At 40.6% G+C, this 22,147-nt stretch overlaps 1 protein-coding gene across 8 annotated transcripts in view; it reads left to right on the forward strand.

Moving 5' to 3' along the window:
* sh3pxd2aa (SH3 and PX domains 2Aa) overlaps positions 1 to 21,909 on the forward strand; it is a 315,062-nt gene extending 293,153 nt beyond the window's left edge. For 5 of the 8 annotated variants that reach the window (XM_072239102.1, XM_072239103.1, XM_072239105.1 and 2 more), the window contains 2 exons: positions 6,670 to 6,789; positions 7,192 to 17,639. In XM_072239102.1, coding sequence (XP_072095203.1) covers positions 6,670 to 6,789; positions 7,192 to 9,195 — 2,124 coding nt within the window. In that variant the 3' untranslated portion in view covers positions 9,196 to 17,639. The other 3 variants (XR_011882688.1, XR_011882689.1, XR_011882687.1) reach the window with 3 other exon arrangements.
* Positions 21,910 to 22,147: the final 238 nt, after the last annotated feature.

The following is a 22,147-nucleotide window of genomic DNA, read 5'->3' on the forward strand; positions in this document are numbered from 1 at the left end:
CTCATTTTCTCATAGAAGATCTAGTACTGCACTGTCTCCAGATGGGACCTCTGGTATTGATTAAGGAAACTTACCCGAACATTTGACAAACTTTTTTTCTTCCAGCCCTTTTACAGTACAGGAATCCCAATCAATATGTGGAAAATTAAAATCACTTATTATCATAACCTTATTTTTCATGCAACAGTCTATGATCTCTCTACAAATTTGCTCCTCCAATCCCACTGACTATTGGCTGGTCCATAATATAATGCTATTAACATAGGCATCCCTTTCGTATTCCTCAGTTCCACCCATATATCCTCAGTAGACAAGCTGTCCAGTCTGTCCTGTCTGACCACTCCCTGACTAGTAATGTTACCCCTTCACCTTTAATCCCTCCCGCTCTATCACATCAAAAACAACCTGAGAACGTTGAGCTGTCAGTCCTGCCCCTTCCGCAACAAAGTCTCACTAATGGCTACAAAATCATAATTCCACGTGTTGATTATTACCCTAAGCTCATCTCCCTTTCCTACAAAACTGCTTGCATTGAAGTAGACACAGCTCAGAACGTTAGTCCCACCATTCTCAACGTTTCAATTCCTGACTTTGTATGTAAGCTCAATAACATCTTTCTCCACTCTATTATCTGCTCTGGCTCTCTGGTTTTTGTCCTCCTGCAATTCTAGTTTAACTAGTTTAAACCCCACCCCCAACCCCAACCCCGCCCTGTGTAGCACCAGCACTAGCAAAATTTCCCATGTGGGTATCAGTTCTCAGTTCAAGAGCAGACTGCCCCATCTGTAAAGGTCCTATCTCCCCTTGAAGGGAGGCCAGTGATCCAAAAATCAGAAGTGCAGAGAAGTGTTTGGTCATGCAGTTTGTTAGAAGAAATAAAGGAGTAGACTATTGTCTAAATGGGGAGCAAATTCAGAAATCAGAGGTGCAAAGGGAGTCTTAGTGAAGGATTCTCTTTAACTTGCAGGTTGAGTCAGTAGTAAGGAAGACAGATGTAACATTAGCATTCATTTCAAGAGGACTAGTGTACAATAGCAAGGATGTAATGCTGAGGGTTTATAAAGCATTGGTCAAACTATATTTGGAATATGGTGAGCAGTTTTGGGCCCCTTGTCTAAAAAAGGATCTGCTAGTATTGGAGAGGATCCAGAGGAGGTTGATGAGAATACTCCCAGGAATGAAAGGGTTGACGTATGAGGAGCGTGTCTGTACTTGTTTGAGTTTAGAAGAATGGTGGTTGTCGGGGGGGGGGGGGGGAGGAGGGAGAATCTCATTGAAACCTAGTCAATATTGAAAGATTTAGATGGAGTGGATGCAGAGAGGATGTTTCCTATAGTCTAGGACCAGAGGGCACAGTTTCAGAATAGAGGGACATCCATTTAAAACAGCGATGAGGAGGAATATCTTTAGCCAGATGGTGGCGAATCTGTGGAGGCCAAGTCATTGAGTATATTTAAAGCAGAGGTTGATTGATAGGTTCTTGATTAGGCAGGGCATGAAAGGCTGTGGGGAGAAGACAAGAGAATAGGTTTGAGGGAGTTAATAAATCAGCCAGGATAGAATGGCAGAGCAGACACTATGGGCTCAGTAACCTAATTCTGCTCCTATATCATATGGTCTTAAGGAAGTCTATTATACATTAAAAGCCCTAGATAGAGTGGACGTGGAGCAGATGTTTCCTATTGTGGGGGAGTCTCGGACCAGAGGGCACAACTTCAGAACAGAAGGATGCCCCTAAAGTAACTAAACAACACTTTTGTTTTGGTGATGTTCAGGGAAAAGTTCCAGTTCCAAAGAAGCTGACAGTAGCCTGTCTAAATGACTACAGTCTGGTGGAATTAACATCTACCATTATGAAATGCTTTGAGCGGCTGGTGATGAAGCACATTAAAGCCTTTCTCCTGGCTACACTGGACCCTTTCCAGTTCATTTATCGCCCAAATTGATCCACTGATAATGCAATAGCCTCTTCCCTCCAGTCTGTCCTGTCCCTCCTAGAAAATGGGGTATCATATGCCAGACTGCTGTTTATAAACCTCATTTTAGCATTCAACATCATCATACCCCAGAAACTGATGGGAAAACTGTCCTTGCTGGGTCTCAATACCTCCTTCTGCAAATGGATATTGGACTTCTTCACAGTAAGGCCACAGTCAGTCCGTGTGGGAAACAACATCTCTAGTCCCATTACACTGAGCACTGGTGTCCCTCAAGGTTGTGCCTTCAGCCCGCAGCTGTTCATACTGCTGATGCGTGACTGTGTCACAGGATTCAGCTCAAACAGTGTTATCAAGTTTGGGGATGACACAACAGTAGCTGGCTTTATCATGAACGATGATGAGTCAAGTCAAGTCACTTTTTATTGTCATTTCGACCATAACTGCTAGTACAGTACACAGTAAAAACGAGACAACGTTTTTCAGGACCACGGTGCGACATGAAACAATATAAAAACTACACTGAACTACGCAAAACAACACAAAAACTACATTAGACTACAGACCTACCCAGGATTGCATAAAGTGCCCAAAACAGTGCAAGCATTACAATAAATAATAAACAAGACAATAGGCACAGTAGAGGGCAGTAGGTTGGTGTCAGTCCAGGCTCTGGGTATTGAGGAGCCTGATAGCTTGGTGGAAGAACCTATTACATAGTCTGGTTGTGAGAGCCTGAATGCTTTGATGCCTTTTACCAGATGGCAGGAGGGAGAATAGTTTGTATGAGGGGTGCGTGGGGTCCTTCATAATGCTGTTTGCTTTACGGATGCAGCGTGTGGTGTAAATGTCTGTAATGGCGGGAAGAGGGACCCTGATGATCTTCTCAGCTGACCTCACTATCCACTGCAGGGTCTTGCAATCTGAGATGGTGCAATTTCTGAACCAGGCAGTGATGCAGCTGCTCAGGATGCTCTCAATACAACCTCTGTAGAATGTGGTGAGGATGGGAGGTGGGAGATGGACTTTTCTCAGCCTTCGCAGAAAGTAGAGATGCTGCTGGGCTTTCTTTGCTATGGAGCTGGTGTTGAAGGACCAGGTGAGATTCTCCGCCAGGTGGACACCAAAAAATGTGGTGCTCTTAATGATCTCTACAGAGGAGTGGTCGATGTTCAGCGGAGAGTGGTTGCTCCGTGTCCTCCTGAAGTCAACGACTATCTCTTTTGTTTTGCTCACATTCAGAGACAGGTTGTTGCCTCTGCACCAGTCCGTTAGCCGCTGCACCTCCTGTCTGTATGCTGACTCATCGTTCTTTCTGATGAGACCCACCACGGTCATGTCATTGGCGAACTTGATGTGGTTTGAGCTGTGTGTTGCAGCACTGTCGTGGGTCAACAGAGTGAACAGCAGTGGACTGAGCACACAGCCCTGGGGGACCCCCGCGCTTGATGTGATGGTGTTGGAGATGCTGCTTCCAATCCGTACTGACTGAGGTCTCCCAGTCAGGAAGTCTAGGATCCAGTTGCAGAGGGAGGTGTTCAGGCCCAGTAGGCTCAACTTTCTAATCAGTTTCTGAGGAATGATTATGTTGAATGCTGAACTGAAGTCTATGAACAGCATTCAAATGTACGTGTCTTTTCTGTCCAGGTGGGTTAGGGCCAGGTGGAGGGTGATGGCAATGGCGTCCTCTGTTGAACGGTTGGGACGGTACGCGAACTGCAGGGGGTCCAGTGAGGGGGTCGGCAGGGTCTTGATGTGCCTCATGACGAGCTTCTCGAAACACTTCATTATGATGGATGTGAGTGCAACGGGACGGTAGTCGTTGAAGCAGGACACTGAAGACTTCTTCAGCATGGGGACGATGGTGGCAGCCTTAAAGCACGTAGGAACGACGACGCTGCTCAGCGAGATGTTGAAGATATCAGTGAGAATCTCTGCTAGCTGCTCTGCACATCGTTTAAGCACTCTGCCAGGAATATTGTCTGGTCCAGCAGCCTTCCGTGGGTTGACCTTGCACAGGGTTCTCCTCACATCGACCACGGTAAGACACAGCACCTGGTCATTTGGAGGAGGAGTGGTCTTCCTCGCCACCACTTCATTTTCCGCCTCAAAATGAGTGTAGAAGTTGTTCAATGCATCTGGGAGGGAGGCATCACCAGCACAGGCAGGTGGTGTTGTCTTGTAGTTGGTGATGTCCTGAATGCCCTTCCACATGCGCCTCATGTTGCTGTTTTCCTGGAAGTGGCTGTGGATTCGCTGGGCGTGTGCACGCTTTGCCTCTCTGATGGCCTGGGACAGTTTGGCCCTCGCTGTTGTTAGGGCTGCTTTGTCGCCTTGCTCAGAAGGCGGAGTCACGGGTCCTCAGCAGCACACACATCTCCGCGGTCATCCATGGCTTCTGGTTAGAGCGTGTAGTGATGGTCTTAGAAACAGTGACGTCAACAGTTGCTGATGTAGCTAGTCACTGATGCCGTGTACTCCTCTAAGTTGGTAGAGTCGCCATTGGTTGCAGCCTCCCTGAACATGTGCCAGTCAGTGTGCTCAAAGCAGTCTTGAAGAGCAGAGATGGTTCCTGCTGAGACAGAGTATAGAGAGGAAGTGGAGCAGCTGGTAGATTGGTGTGAGAAGAATGATATAAGCCTGAACGTGGAGAAGACAAAGGAAATCATTGTGGACTTCAGGAAGGTGCAGACAACCCCCTTCCCCCCTCCCCCCACCCCCTGGTAAATACATGGCTTCTCCATAGAGAGAGTTAAGTGCACCATGTTCCTGGGAGTTCACGTCATGGATGACCTCACCTGGTCCCTTAATATCACCTCCCTGGACAAGAAGGCACAGAGGCAACTCCACTTCTTAAGAAGATTGAGGCAAGCAATGCTCCCACCCCCATCTTAACAGCTTTTTACAGGAGCACCATTGAGAGCATCCTGACAAGTTGCATCTCCATCTGGTAGGGATGCAGTCAAGCATTGGACCAGAAATCCGTACAAGGGATTGTGAGGAAAAGCTGAGAGGATCATAGGGGTCTCCCTACCATACATCGGGGACATTTATCAGGAACGCTGAATATGCAGGTCCCTTAGTATTATTAAGGATCCCATCCATCCGTCCATCCTGCATTCTGTTTGACTTTCTGCCATTAGGCAGGAGTCTGCGATGCATAAAACAAGAGCGGTCCAGATAAGAAACAGTTTTTTCACCCAGGCCATTAGGCTTCTGAATTCCCAGCCGCATTGTATTCAATGTGTCTCTGGTTAATCTGTTCCATACCTTCCAATATTTAAAATTAATACACTTTAGTTTGATATTTATGTGTGATTCATTGGTAGCTTTTATCTGTACCTTCATAAGTTATCATGTGTTATGTGTATTACTGTCCTTTACATCCTGGTTCGAACAAACATCTCATTTCTATATACATTAGATGGTTATATGTTACATACACGTATATAGTTAAATGACAGTAAACTTGACTTGATTTGACTCATCATGACACCATGTCTGTAAGCTGTTTATGTCCTTCATGTACTTTGACCAATTATTATTTGAGATATAGCTCACCATGATGTAGAGTTGTGGATGGAGTTAGAGCAGAATTTAGCTACACGGTCATCGAGTAGACTGAGGACACAGCCTAGTGGGTTGTTAGTGTTGAAAATAATCTTGGCTGAGGTGTGACTGCTTATCCTTACTGATTGCTGTCTGTTAATCAATATGTCAAGGATCTAGTTACAAAGGGAGGTGCTGAGTCTCAGGTTTAGAAATTTGGAGATCAGTTTGCTTGGAAGTATTGTATTGAAGGTAGCGCTGTAGTCAATAAACAATAGTCTAATGTAAATATGTTTACTGTCCAGATGCGACACAACATAAAACGAACACACTGTCCAGATGCAGCAGAGATGGTGTAGGGTCAGGAAGGTGGTGTTTGCCATAGTGGTTGCCAAATTGCAGTGTGTTGCAGCTGTCTGGAAGGGTGGAGTTAATGCGTACCATGACCAGCCTCTCAAAGTACTTCATGATGGTAGATATCAGAGACACTGGCAGTAGTCAGTAGTCATTAAGACACTTTAACTTGTTTTCCTTAGGTACTGTGATCTTTTTAAAGCAGGAGGGAACCTCAGATTAAAGCAGGGAGAAGTCAAAATGCACTATTCCCACCAGTCGTTCCGCGCAGGATCTAAGGACACTGACCTTTTGTGCATAACGATGACTGTGGATTGAGCTGCACAGGGCACCGTTGGAGTGGGTGGTGACCTTCCAGAAAGTGAACCTGATACTCAGCAGAAGAATATCAACAGTTCCTTGTTACAGACAGACAGGGAATGGTTTGTTAGACTCTAACCATTAGATGATAGAGTTTCTTGCAAAAAATTGAAGAAATTACTTTTGCCTTTATATTTTTCTCCCTTTTGCTGCTCAATATTTAATTTGATTTTGTTAAGGTCGTGGTTCTTGTGGATGTGCTGTATTTTTTTTGTTTTGTTTATTTGTAATAAAAAAATAATATATTAAAAAAATTGAAGAAAAAATTAATCACTTTTTTGACTATTCTGAAAATCTAAGATATTAATTGTTAAGAACGGGAAGGAGAGAAAATATACCTATACATGCAGCTGAATAAATTGAAAGCTAATATTTAAAATTTTCTTTTCCTTTTGTTCCACGTAGATCTAATGACAGCAGCTGTGAAAGCATTTTAACCAGTGTTCACTTACTTTTTTTAAATATCCAGGGATTTCAGTTGCCCAAGCCCCCAGAGCCACCTGCTGTTGAAGTAGAATACTACACTATTGCCGAATTCCAGACACACATTGCTGATGGGATCAGCTTCCGAGGAGGGCAGAAAGCTGAGGTACTTCGGTTAAGATTGACACGGGACACTCATTACTTTTAAGCCATTGTTTAAGATGCTGAAATATAACTTAATTGCCCTCAGTATTCCATTAGTTGTGCCAACAAATGACTGTAACGCATGTATTACTAGGTAATGGGAAAACTTTCTTTCCAATGTTTCTACTTTTGTTCCTGGCGTAGTTTACGAATTTACAATATTTATTCCTCTTTAAAGCATGCAATTCTAAAGTTTCTGTTTGAAATGTTTTCATTGGAAAGACTTCACGTTAAGCAAATATTTGCCACAAAATTCTTAAGATATGTACATGCCAAACAGTTCTGTGTTCATCTTAATGCTTAATCTTTATCCGGTTGTCATATTGACTGAGCTATAGTAATTGTTTACATATTTAATCCTTAGGTCATTGAGAAGAATTTAGGTGGGTGGTGGTATGTGCAGATTGGGCAAAAGGAGGGGTGGGCACCATCTTCATACATTGACAAAAGAAAGAAGCCAAACCTGTCCAGAAGAAGCAGCACATTAATGCGGCCAAAAGTCCCTCCCCCAGCACCACCCACCAAAAGCAAACCAAACTCTGAAGAAGCAAGTCCAGAAAGTGAGAGGGAATGCACACAGCAAAAACCCAAATTTGAAGAACCAGAGTATGATATTCCTTCTGCCCTCTTTGATCATGATCCACAGAATGATCTGAGTTGTGCCGCTGATGAACTAGTTAAAGAAGATTTATTAAATCAGGACCAGGCAGAATCCAGCCAACCACAGATCAAACAATGCCCAAGCTCCACGTTGAGGAAAGCTCACTTCAAAGTAGGTGAATCTTCAGAAAGCTTACCTTGTGATGACCAACCAATGTGTACTTCTGGTGATAAGGATCACAACCAAGGAGGAAATAGTAATAGTTTGGCATCTGATGGTATCTATGATACCGTTAGTCAAGTTGTTTCTGCACTGTCAGTAACTGAGACCAGCTCTTCACCAAAAAACATTTCACCAAAGCATTCTCTAAAAATTCTTCAGTTAAAATCTGAGACCAAAAAAGACCTAGATCTTGGAAAGAATACAGAGAGTTATTGCAAATCTGTGGTTGATACCATTACACAGAAACCTGGACTAAAAGAAAAGGAGTCATGTGATATGAATTCTCGCACAGAGCAGAGATCTATTTCCAGTCCTATTACAAAGCCAAAGCCTTCTGTAAGACCAAAGCCTTTCCTGGTGAAGCCAGAAGCACAGAATGTGGATATGAGCACCCTCAGGCGTCATCTAAGGCCTACAGGACAACTTAAGCACAGCTCCAAAGGGGCAAAAAATGATGATGTAGAAACCAACTCATTAGCATCCTCTGAAAATTCTGAAGACTCCTTTACTAAAAGTACAGTTGATCTTTCAACAAATGCATCACCAGCTCAGTCTGGACTGGACATAGCAAGGCCCTGTGAGCAGGAGGCAGTGTCCTTGTGTCAATACAAGACAGTGGATAAATACGAGAAAGTCCAGGATAATGAAATCAGTTTTCCAGCAGGAATAATGGTGGAGGTTCTGGAAAAACAAGATAGTGGTTGGTGGTTTATTAGAATTGGAGACACTGAGGGATGGGCACCTGTCTACTTCTTAGAGCATGTGAGTGGCAAGCCTGCAGAGAGCGGTGCTGAGTTGGAAACGTCCAGAGGTGAGAGATCAATGAATGAAAATCAACTCAACAATACTGAGAAAATAGACAAGGTCCAGAAGTTAAACAACATTAACCTTGGTCTAAAGAGAACAACACCCCCAATCCCTGCAAAACCTCCTGGAGGGTTTACTAAACCAGGAGGAAGTGTGAATGGTTCAGTAAAAATGAGAAACAGTTTAAAACAGGCAGCCGTGAGGCCACAATCTGTGTTTGTTGCCCCATCTTGCAAAGAAAGCACCAACCTGGCTGGATCACTCAGGAGGAATGAATCAATGGTGTGCACAGACAATGTTAAGTCTACTGCAGTCAGCATTCGCCGAAATTCATCCTTCAATAATGTCCGGTTACGGAAGAAGATTGATGAATCTGACACTTCACACTCATCCCCATCTCCTAGCCAAACAAAGGGTAAACCTCCAGAAAAATGTGGAGTTATCGACCCAGATGCCACAGGAAGGATTTCCCATAAAAATGGAATTCCTGTATCTACTGTGAGACCAAAGCCAGTGTGCATCCAGGAAAAACCACAGTTCATGCAGAACAACTGGAGAGAGTTGTATGTTGCAATTGCTGACTATCAGGGAGATGAAGAAACCATGGGTTTCCAAGAAGGTAGTTGTGTGGAGGTGTTGGAACGCAATCCCAATGGCTGGTGGTACTGTCAAATAATAGACAGTGGACGTTGTCAAAAAGGATGGGTGCCTTCAAATTATTTAGAAAAGAAGTACTAATATTTGTTTTATATATAATATTTCTAATTTATAGATGCAATGTGCGTTGTCTAATGGAACTATCAGGCAGTCCTACACACCTGCCATGGAATAAATATTGCTATATTTCAACTGCTGGATTGCTGAGCTAGTGTATACCAGTAAGACTGTAACGTAAATATTAAGTTTGTGGAAAGCTACCTGCAGACAACTGGAATCATGCAGTGTGTTTGCACATGGTGGCTTCATAGTGCTGAAGTTTCAAAGTGGATTTGATTGTTTACAGCTGGAAAAGGCATGTTGCATTTCCTACGTGCAACAGATCTACTCAAAAGCCGGACCTTTGAGATGAGTAAGAATTTTAAGTTAATTATGATTGCTGTCCTTTGTTTTATTATTTACTTATAACAGAATAGTCAGGATTTATTCCAGATTATTTTTTTCACTGGTGCCTTTAGCATGCCACAAATTCATAAATAAGCACTCGTTCCAAATATTAAACAACTACTCTGTTAAGGTTTTCCTTTTCTAGATATGACGAGGTGGCATTTAGCACTCTCCAGCCCCACCACAGTCTGGAGGAAGTGGATGCTAATCAAAATCATTATCCCTTTGGATTGGAAGACTTGAGTTACAGTGAGATCAGAGAGGCTGGGCTTGGCTTTCCCTGAAGCAAAGGAGGTTGAGGGTACCTGATGCATGTAGATCTACAAAAAATATATATAGAATTAGATAGATTCTTTTTCTCATTGTAGACATATCAAAAAAACAAGAGGGCATTTTGGTTTTAGGTGAAAAGTTTAAATGGGGATCTGACATGTTGATATGTGGAACACACTGTCAGAGGAGGTGGTGGAATCAGATACAATCATTACATTTAAGAAGCATTTAGACAGACACTTAACGGTAAGGCATAGAAGAATATGGTCTGAATGCAGGCAATTGGGATTTGTATACGTGGGGGAAAAGTCATCAAAATCAGGACTTGTTCGGTGGTCACCAAGCTTTCTGACACTATTGTTCATAATATCAGATCAGATAAATAATTTTTTTTGTCTGGAGATATGCAATGAGTAAACATTGAAAACTGTTTTAAGTTTTTTTTAGTCACTAAACTTCCCTGGTCTCTTTACTGATTCCAGTTAGAATCTTAGAACTTTTCATTATCTATGTAACAAGAAAGGTCTCTAGACTACCAGCAGTAAAATTACATTTGTAGTGATCCAAAATGCAGATTATGGATTACATATATTCCTACTATTAACTGGAAACTTTCAACAGAGTCCCAGGCATTGCAAGTTCAAGCTGCCCATTATATTCTTCCTAAAAACTTTATTTTTAACTAAATCTGCATCAAAAATATTTATTTAATATTGTTTTTGAACATGTTGCAGAAGCAGCAATGGGTACAAAGTAGAACACAGAAAAACCATAAAAACAGGAGAAGTGGGACTTAATCCACAGTTTATGTATTTATTTATAAAATTGTAATGTTTTTATGCTAGATGTTTTACATAATTTCTCCATGGACCCTAAGTCTTTTGTATTTTATGTCATACTGTTAGTCTCGATGTAAGTATCTGGTCTGATTCATGAATGACTGGAGGGAAACTGTGTGATGTGATGTATATCACATTGTGCTAAACACCATATCACAGGTTTTCTCATGTTATTAAAATAGAATACAATTGCAGACCTTTTTTGGATAATAACACGTCACCTCACATTTATTCATGAACGACCATGGTCTAAAAGCTTCAGATCATAGAATCATAGAGTAATATGCCTTACCTGTCTATGCTGACCAAGATCCACATTTAAGTTAGTCCCATTTGCCTGCTTTTAGGCCCATATCCTTCTAAGCTTTCTCTATGTATATACTGGTCAAAGTGTCTTTTAAATATTGTACAGTAATTGTACTTGTCTCAATCTCTTCTTCTGGCAGCTTGTTTTCATGTGAAGAAGTTATCCCTCAGGTTCCTTTTAAATCTCTCCCCTCTAACTTTAAACCTCTAGCCTCTAGTTTTTGATTTCCTTTCGCTGGGTAAATAACTGTATGCATTCATCTCTACTTATGCCCTTCTTGATTTTATACACCCCTGTAACATCAGTCCTCAGTGTCCTACACTCAAGGAATAACGTCCTAGCTGGTCCAATCTCTCTCTATAACTCCTCGAGTCTAAGCAACATTCTTGTAAAGCTTCCTTGCACTCTTTCCAACTTAATGTCTTTGCTGTAACAGCTTATTAAAGCTGTCAACAATATACCTCAGAGGCAGCTTCAGCAATGTCTTCTACGTCTGCAACTGAGTTCCTCAGCTTCAATAATCTCCTCAGTAAAAGATGGTGATAAATATAATTAAAAGCTCTCCCATTTCCTGTGGCTCCACACACAGATGATGGCCATGCTGATCTTTAAAGAGTCTTAATCACTCTTGAGCCATCCTTTTACTCTTGATATACCTGTGGAATCTCTTGGAATATTCCTTGACCATGCTTGCCAGATCCACCTCATGCCCTCTTTTTGCCCTCCTGATTTCTGTTTCATGTACTCTTAGACTTTTTATACTTATCAAGGGATTCATTTGATCCCACTGCCTCAATCAATGGTATGATGCACAATCTGCATCTTAATGTGTTGAAAACTGAATTTATGTGACCTTTGAGTTGAAACAAAAGGTACCAGTTACAATGGACCATCATTTCAATTGTAGCTCTTTCAACTCTATCTTTGAACTGTATGTGGGCAAGAAATCAGGCCAGGACTTTTGGAAAATATAATGGGCTGGAGGGGTATATGCTTCCTCGTCTGCAGGACAGTGCTCTGTAAAGCTTGCTGCCACCAGTACAGTAATGCTTGCTTTGCTACCAGTGATGTAAAAGTATAATAATGGTGCACAAATGGGTGTATCAACAAGATGATACACAACCCATTCCGTGGAACAGAAAAGGATCCCTTTCAGAGTAGCATATTCATATATCACAGAAACTTTTAAATATCACAGGTCTCCACTTTCAATTATTGGCTGCCTATCAGGAATAAAACATTTCTAATAATGTAGTATGCACCTTGAAATCACTGTTGATATTTTATGTTTATAATATACAAGTACTGGCGCAATTAAAGTTTACAGAGCTGTGTTAGGTGAATTGCAAACATATTAGAAATGTGTCTGAACAGTATTACCTTAATGGCCAGATACTTCCAGCTCACTGATCTCACTGAAGGTTTCATTTCTTCAGAGCAAAAGTCTGGTTAAGTACAAGCATAAAGACTTTTACAGTTTTATTTTGAAAGTTGCCTCAGGGTTGGAAGAATCTGCTTTTCTTGTGACACTGATCCCAGGCTATAAATTAAAACTGGTCCTCCCCTGCATTTTGTAATCAGTTCGTTTTTAGATGTCACAAGATTTTGGATTTGGATTCTGAATGCATGGAAGCAATAAAATCAAATTTGTCCATTTATTATGTTCGAACTTTCTGGGTTCTTCCAATCTTGAAGTTTCACCACTGTCTAAGTTCAGAAGGAAATTTAGTATAATTGTCATAACTTTTCCATTGTAGTAAAACATACGTAGCTTATACATATGTGTAGAACTCAACTAGTTTTAAGCAAGATTCATTGTCAATTTCAATTTCATATTATTGTATCCAAGAAGGATTACTTACTTACTGTTTTTACCTTTATAATTTTTTTGCCAAAAAGAAACAAAATGAGGAAAAGTGCAATATAGAATTTGTGTAAATTATTGAGTGTAAAAAAAGAAGAAAATGATGCTGGCCAATTGTTGCCTCTGCAGACATTTATTGGAAATTATTCGAGATACCTGCATCTGGGAGGCTTAGAGCAGGTTTTGTACATGCGCAAACAAACAAATGTAGGAGAAGGCAGAAGATGAGCTGAAAATGATAGTATGACTGCCGTAGGGAGTTACAGGGTCTGAAATCTTACCTGGTAAAACAAAAACACTGAAAAATAGATGCTGAAAATTTGAAGTAATATCAGAAAATGGACAAAATATTCAGTAAGTCAGCCAGCATCTGCAGAGAGAGGAAGAGATAGATGATCTCATTTTAACTTATAGTACATAATGAAAGGTATTATCCCCAGTGCAAGCAATTGTAATGGGCCAGGAGAGCATTTGTATGAACAATTGGAAACAGAATAGTGTTCAGGGAAAACAGTTTTTGGGATTGAGGTTTCAAATTTTGATGTGATCCTGTATATCGACAAACTGTGATATAATTCTTTTGAGTTGAGCTAATGCCTCACTGTGTATGTAGGCTATGTTCCATTAATCTGCACACCATCAAAACATAAATTGTAGTTTTTTTGTAAACTACTGCTATTGTAAAATAGTGCAAGATTTTGGAAATTAGGGGTCAGGAATGATTTGACTATCTCCAGTTCCCTGATTTGATTTTTCTGGAGAGTGAAGGATATTGCAGGAAAGTGGATATTATTTCAGCTCAGAACTGGTGCTTTCATTTGTGACTTATGGATCTAAGTAGGAATGAGCTTTAGAGGAAGAGCATGGTAAAGCTGAATAAAATTGTTTTAATGGGTGTGTTTAACTGAGCTGGGCTGTTTCACCACATCACTGGAAGCATATGTAAAAAAGATAATCCATGGAGTAGAATAAAGATTTCAGCCAGCAGTATTATCATCTCACCTGCATATGGAGCCTGCTCTAAACACAAAAGTGATCATTATTGTTGTAGCAGTAGAGGCCAAAATAAAGGGCTGCACCATGTCAGTACAATTTAGTGTTATGACTAAAATAAGATAAAGCCACTGCTGTGCTCTTACTGTTCCAAGGATGAGGCTTTTTTAAGGACATCAGAGATATTCTCCCCCTTCAAAGAACCTGGTTTCCCTTCCTCCACATTTCATGTTGCCCTTACCCATATCTCCCTCATTTCTCAGACATCCTTGCTCATCCTGTGAGCCTCTGCATCTAACAGATCCTTCTCCACTCATAGTCATAGTCGTACTTTATTGATCCCGGGGGAAATTGGTTTTTGTTACAGTTGCACCATAAATAATTAGATAGTAATAAAACCATAAATAGTTAAATAGTAATATGTAAATTATGCCTCTCCCTTAGAGATTCCCTTGTCCATTCATCTCTCCCCACTAATCTCCTTCCTGTTACATATCCCTGCAAAGAACAGAAATGCTACACCTGCCCATTCACCCCCACCCTTACCTCCATTCAGGGCCCCAAATAGTCCTTCCAGCGGAGGCAATACTTTGCCTGCTGGTCTGTTGGGGTTGTCTATTGTATCTGGAACTCCTGATGTGGCCTTCTCTACATTGGTGAGACCCAACGTAAATTGGAGGACCATTTTGTCAAGCACCACTACTCCAAAAGCAGTATTTCCCAGTGGCCAAACATTTTAATTCCTAACCCCATTCCCATTCTGACATGTTGGTCTATGTTGATCTTTTGTCTCGATCAGGCCACTCTCACAGTGGAAGAGCAACTCCTTATATTCTCTGCGTACCCTCTAACCTGATGGCATGAACATTGATTTTTCCTTTCAGTAATTTTTTTGTTCCTTCCCCCTTCAACCTTTACCATGGCCTCTTATCTCTTGTCCTATTCCCCACCCCACCCTAGCTTCTTACCTCTTCTGCTCACCTGCCTATCACTTTCCCCTGATGCCCCTCCTTTCGTTCTCTCATGGTCCACTCTCCTCTCCTGTCAGTTTCCTTCCTCTCCAGCCCTTTATCTTACCCACCTACCTAGCTTCACCTATCACCTTCTAGCTGGTCCTCCTTCCCTTCCTCCCACCGTTTTTATTGTAGTATGTCCCCCCCCCCACTTCCTTTGCAGCCCGAAACACGACTGTTTATTCATTTCCATAGATGCTGCCTGACCTCCAGTATTTTGTGAGTGTGTTGCTGTGCTCTTGCTGCCTGTTCAGTAAGTAAAACATTCTTGGCGCTATTTGAATTATTATGATGGCAATGTGTGTTTTGGAGGCTATGTTTGTGTTTAACTATTGCTCAAGAGGAATCAAAGAAACGATGAATTAGTGCCTTCTCATCACCTCATGATACCCTAGACAGCTTCACTGCCAATTACGTACTTCTGAAGTGTAATCATGGTTGCAATTCAGGAAGTTGATAAACAGCAAACTCCCAAATCAACAAGGAGATAGATAGGTGTTTTTATCACATGTGCTTTTGTATTTTATGGTGTTAGTTCAAAACTAAATGTTAGTCTGGTATTAATGAAATTCAGTGCTGTTAAAGAAATGCATGGGACCTTTCAAGTCCACCTGAGAAATCAGATGTGGCTTTGGTTATAGGAATGTCTAAAAGCGTGTTAACTGCATTTCATTACTTTTATGTTCTTCCTTCCATTGTGCAGTGCTGCTTCATTACTCTGTTTCTGAATGTGTAGATCTCCCTCAGTGCTGATACAAGAACATTTTCTCAGTGCAGCATTTAAAAAAATGCAGTACTCCTTTAGTGGTATCCCACTGATAGTACTGGGTTTCTTTGGTACCACATCTCTTACATTGAACCATTCCTTCAATACCAATACTCCATCATTCCCTTAATATTGCACCTTCCAACATTCCTTCAGTACTACCCCTATAACAGTGCAGTGCTCTCCCAGTGTAGCTTCTCAGACAATACAGCAGTTTGTCAGTATTGACCATCCAGCAATGCAGCATTGTCTCATCGTAGCAAAACACAATAACTGATTCATTTCAATTGGGGCTGTTTGTGACATATTTGAATTTAATCTGAAGCATTCCTGAAACAAATATTATTGTATTTCTTGTACAAGGTTTGACTTTACACTAACCACATTCATTTGTAGTCATATTCTTTGCTAAGAATGAAAATCATTCTGCCTTAAACTGTATTATATAGATGACTGTGACTGATGGTGACAAATTTACTCAGCTATTAAGTGCTATAACAACTCTGGGTTGAAAAATGTACCTTCCCATGAACCAAAATATTCAGATTGAAAGAGCTGAAAATGAAAGAATTACAACAATTTTCAATTCAATTTACTACCAATCTTGTACGTAATTTCTAATACTTCACCTTTGATCCATGATGGTGATGGTGAAAACATGAATAATGTGAGCAAGGGAAGGCCTTGTGAGCCCTCAACTGCTCAACCATTTGGCAAATTCATAGCTCACCTTGTACCTGATCCAGTGCCCCAACTAATTAATTTCAATCATGAGTATACTAATAACAGAATATTCTCAACCAACTGAAGTCAAGAGTTTTAACAAGACATGAGCCCCTGCAGAAGGAATTTTTAACTTTGTATTGCTGAATGCTTATTCTCAGAAAATATTCCCTGATTCTTTATACTCGAGCCTGAGGAAATGGCTCTCAACATCCACCCTATCAATTTTCCTTGGAATCTTGCAGGTCACAATGAAACAGTTTCTCATTCTTTTTCAGTGTTCCTCAATTTCTCCCCAAAGGACAACTCCCTTATTCCAGGAGTCAATTATGAATCTACACTGCACTGACTCCATGGAAGAGTTATCTCTTACAAATATAGTGACTTGGACTAGCACGCAGTCCAAGTGTGTTCTCTCTAAAGCCATGTATCAGCAGGTGTTTCCTACTTTTATATTCAATTTTCCTTTATAATAAAACAACATACCACTTGCCCACCTAATTGTTTGGTCTGCCTATGTGTTTATTTTCTGCCTGTGATGAACCTACATCTACAGTAAATCTTTGGATTTGTATCGTACAGTCACAGCTGCTGTTTTCCTTCACATCTCCTGTCCTTAGTTAATAATGCTGCACTACTGTAAAAGACAAATTATTATTTTTAATTGCAATAAATGGTCCAACATGCAAGATTTTGAATTTGTCTTCATTGTTATCATATATATTAGGTTTCCTTTGCTCTGTTTAATGAGAGACCCTGACTAAATATTAAATCTAAAAGCAGAAAAAAACACTGTGAATTTTGAAATCAATAATATAACAAGTCAGGGACCTTTCATTTTTAATTAAATAAAACAATTATTTGTATTTACATACTACTTCATTGTATTTCACAATGATGCTAGGTGCTTTACAGCCAAAAATTACCTTTATAGATAAAACACTTTTTATTATATAGGGAAGCACAACAATCATTTTGCACGTGTTGACACCATAGAAATAGGAGAAAGATAAATATTCAATAGTTAATTTGATGTTAAATCGGTTGTGGCTAAAATAGGAAATTAGCCAGGACAAAGTGGATTTTCTACATTTTAACCACTGCATTATCTGAACGATATTAATCAAAATTATCTCACTAACAGTGCAGCACGACTTTATACAGGATTAGAGTCCTGGTTTAGATAATTTATAGGTGTCCTGGGGTGGGCTTGAAACATACTTTTTGACTCAGAAGATATTTGCATGGCATTGATTGTATTCTAAAATAGAATTGAAAGATTAACCATTTTTATTTTCTCATAATTTCAGAGTTTTGTCAGAGTGAGGAAATGGGGCTAATCAGATTGCTTTATCAAGGAGCTGGCATTGGCACATTGGCTGAATGACCTCCTGTGCTATATGCCTGTGAGTTTCTGTGCTTTTAATTCATCTTCTAATGTTGGTGCTTTATATATGGATATACTTCCTTGACATAAAATATTTCAGTTATCTCATTATTCTTTTTATATTTGTAACTGATTCCATATGTTGAACATATTGGATAGTAAACATAAATCACAGTCAAACCAAATGATCATACATAAACTGCTGGTGTGTGATCAATAACGATTAGGAGTATGATCCTTGCCTGACTGATGTTCCACTTTCTGGTCCAGTGCTACTGAACATGTGCTAACCATACAGAAAGGGAAATAGATATAGTCCATATGGTTGTGCAGTTATTCCTTAGCACAATAAAAACAGGCTGGTTTAGATAGAAGGAAACAGTTACTTCTTTAAGGGCCAAGAGCTACTTGTTGTTAACATTTAACATTTTGCTTATGAAATTAATCAGTGAGAAATATAAATTTACATCATATATAAAATGCAAAAATGTTTCTTGCAATGATGTTGACATACAGGGTGTGATGCAGGGTTTGCAGTCATTGACATTTTGTCTGTGGTATGAATACCTGAAAAAAACCACAATAACATACAGTATACTTTCAGTGTCCTTAAAGAAATTCGTATTCTTATAAAATAAACAAGTGGTAATATCTTGTGTGACCTTCATTCCACTTGTAGTGCAGTACCTATTTCAAAGATTGATCTATCATAAACCATCATTTTATTTAATGGCAATATTTAGGCCATTCATTTGTAACTGAAATTCTTGTCTTTCAGGTACATTGCTTCAAATATTCCGCATTGATTCTTTTTCTAAAATAACAGATTTGTTTTATGAAGCTTTTTGTATATTTTTCAAAGTGTCCATGATGTAAATGTAACTCAGAAGAACCAAAATGACAATAAAGGTGGAACACATGGTGTAAACCTTTGTAGCAGCATCTTTATGAGATTGTTGTAGCAGTCACCTGAGAGGACCTTCTACAGAGTACAAAGGTCAGTAATTTGATAAGTGTGGGAATATTGTGTAGTGGGGAAAGGGGCATTGCCTTGTATTAAAATAAATAAGATAAGAATGAATTCAGGAGAAAATTAGGAAAGTTTGAAAAGAATGACGTTGAAACAATATTATTAACTCAGTTTAAAAACTATTTGAAGTCAATTGAATAATTTTCAAAGCTCAGAAAACTAAATAAAATAATTAAATACAACATGAAAGAGCTGGCTGTGGAGGTGATATGTTTTGCCTTATTACGTGAGAGCTTGTCAAGAACAGAGAGCCCAAACAACCACAATGACAGTATCTGCAGCTCCAAGAATCTTTTCATAATTGATTAGTTGGCGGCTGATTTTCAAATAGCGCAATACATTGGGGAAGGTGGAAGTTACCTGTACATATTCTTCTATGAGGTAGGTGCGTAGGGTAAAGTTGTTCAGGGCCTGAAAATTGTTGGGAAACTATGTGGACTCAGAATACATAAGAAATAGGAGCAGGAGTAGGTCATCTGGCCCGTTGAGCCTGCTCATCCATTCAATAAGATCATGGCTGATCTGGCCACGGACTCATCTCCACCTACCTGCCTTTCCCCATAACTTTTAATTCCCCTTCCAACCTTGTCTTAAATATATTTACTGAGGTAGCCTCCACTGCTTCATTGGGTGGAGAATTCCACAGATTCACCACTCTGGGAAAAGCAGTTCCTCCTCATCGCCATCTTAAATTTACTCCCCGGAATCCTGAGGCTATATCCCCTAGATCTAGTCTTGCCTACCGGTGGAAACAACTATCCTGCCTCTATCTTATCCTTTTTATAATTTTATAAGTTTCTTTAAGATTTCCTCTCATTCTTCTGGATTCCACCAAGTACAGTCCCAGGCAACACAATCCCTCCTCATAGTCTAACCCCCTCATCTCTGGAATCAACCTGATGAACCTCCTCTGTACCACCTCCAAAGCCAGGGTATCCTTCCTCAAGTAAGGACACCAGAACTGCACGCAATACTCCAGGTGCAGCTTCACCAGTACCATATACAGTTGCAGCATAACCTCCCTGCTCTTAAGTTCAATCCCATAGCAATGAAGGTCTACATTCCATTCGCCTTCTTGACAGCCTGCTGCACCTGCACACCTACCTTTTGTGATTCATGCACAAGCACTCCCAAGTCCCTCTGCACAGCAGCATGCTGCAGTTTTTTAGCATTTAACATCATCAGCAAACTTGGATACACAACATTCGGTCCCCTCTTCCAGATCGTTAATGTAAATGTGGTGTTGGAGAAATTTTAGTCCTTTTACATTCCCAGCTAAAGCTATTGCTTCCAGCTCAGATCTGTACAATGAAAAATGAGTAAAATGACCTCAGCACGTACTTCAAGGGGGATTTAAATGGGACGAGAAAAAATATGTATAGTATGGGTAAATTTAAGGATGCATTTGCCGACCTTTGCTAATGTGAGCTTGAGTCCTAAATGGTGTGCTTTGTCTCCTGCTCCGGGGCCAAAGGTAACACCTTTGATAATAAATGGATCCTGAGGTGGTCCTGTTGGGTTAGGGTTAAGGAAGGGTCCTATTGTCAATGTTTATGAAAGGGTACTATGAGATGAACAAAATGATTTGCTGCTGAGAGAATGTAAACAACTAGAGTTTATATTAATAGGCAGAGCCACTCCCTCTCTCTCTCCCAGTGTAGAGTACCCTCCTGCTTCAAAACATCCACCATTGTTCCCGTACCTAAAAAGACCAAGGTAGCATGTCTGAACAACTGGCGTCTTGTCGCACTCACCTCAATAATAAGTAAATGCTTTGAGAGGCTGGTCAAGGACTACATCTGCAGCATGTTACCACCCACACTGGACCCCCTACAATTCACCTACCAACACAACCGATTGACAGATGACGCAATAGCTATAGCTCCACATACCATCCTTACAAGATGCTTATGTGAGAATGCTGTTCTTGGACTACAGTTCAGCATTTAACACCATAATTCCCTCCAGGCTCAACAAGGAGCTCAGAGATCTTGGCCTTCACCCTGCCTTGTGCAGCTGGATCCTGGACTTCCTGTCAGATCACCAGCAGGTGGTAGGAATAGGCTCCCTCTCCTCTGACCCTCAACACAGGTGCCCCTCAGGGCTGTGTCCTAAGCCCCCTCCTTAACTCTTTCTGTGTGTCACCACCCACAGCTTCAATCTGCTAATTAAATTTGCTGACGATACTGCACTGATTGGCCTAATCTCAAATAATAACGAGGCAGCCTACAGAGAAGAAGTTATCATCCTGATATAGTGGTGTCAAGAAAACAATCTCTCCCTCAATGTTGCAGAAACAAAGGAGCTGGTTGTGGACTACAGGAGGAATGGAGATAGGCTAGCCCCTGGATCTGGGGTTGAGAGGGTGAACAGCTTTAAGTTCCTCGGCATAAACATCACCGAGGATCTCACGTGGTCGGTACATACCGGCTGTGTGGTGAAAAAGGCACAACAGCGCCTCTTTCATCTTAGACGTCTGAAGAAGTTTGGTATGGACCCCCAGATCCTAAGAACTTTCTACAAGAGCACAATTGAGAGCATCCTGACTGGCTGCATCACTGTCTGGTATGGGAACTATACTTCCCTCAATTGTAGGACCCTGCAGAGAGTGGTGCGGACAGCCCAGCGCATCTGTAGATGTGAACTTCCCACTACTCAGGACATTTACAAAGACAGGTGTGTAAAAACGGCCCGAAGGATCATTGGGGACCTGAGTCACCCCAACGACAAACTATTCCAGCTGCTGCCATCTGGGAAGCAGTACCACAGCATAAAAGCCAGGACCAACAGGCTCCAGGACAGCGTCTTCCACCCAACCGTCAGACTGATTAATTCATGCTGGCACAACTGTATTTCTATGCTATATTGTTGTACATGTTATATATTATAATTTTGTATAAATTGTACATTGCACATTTAGATGGAGACATAATGTAAAGATTTTTACTCCTCATATATATGAAGGATGTAAGTAATAAAGTCAATTCATTTCATCGTAATTCAGGTGAATTACTACCTGAGCCATGTGCAAAATCATAACCAGTCAAGTAGATTAAGGAGTTAAATGAGAGGCTTAAAAAGCAATCTATGGAAAAGTTCATGGGATCCTAGCAGCAGGAATGGGAGGGAAAAGATAACAATTCCATTGGGGACAGTGTTCTGTCAGAATTCTGCAAATTAAACTAAATTGTATTTGTGCTTACAGGTGTGTGTACTCTGTATGCGTGTGTGTGTGTGTTGGTGGAGGTGGGTTTCAGTTGAATGGCAAATTAGAAAGTTAAACAGAAAAGATAAATTGATGGTGTACAATAGAGATATAGCAAACCCAAGTGTTACAGCAAGACAAAGTTTACAATATTGCACTTAACTGTAAAATGGGGACAAACATTTA

The sequence above is a fragment of the Mobula birostris genome, chromosome 21, assembly GCF_030028105.1.
Source record: "Mobula birostris isolate sMobBir1 chromosome 21, sMobBir1.hap1, whole genome shotgun sequence".
NCBI classification, from domain to species: domain Eukaryota; kingdom Metazoa; phylum Chordata; class Chondrichthyes; order Myliobatiformes; family Myliobatidae; genus Mobula; species Mobula birostris.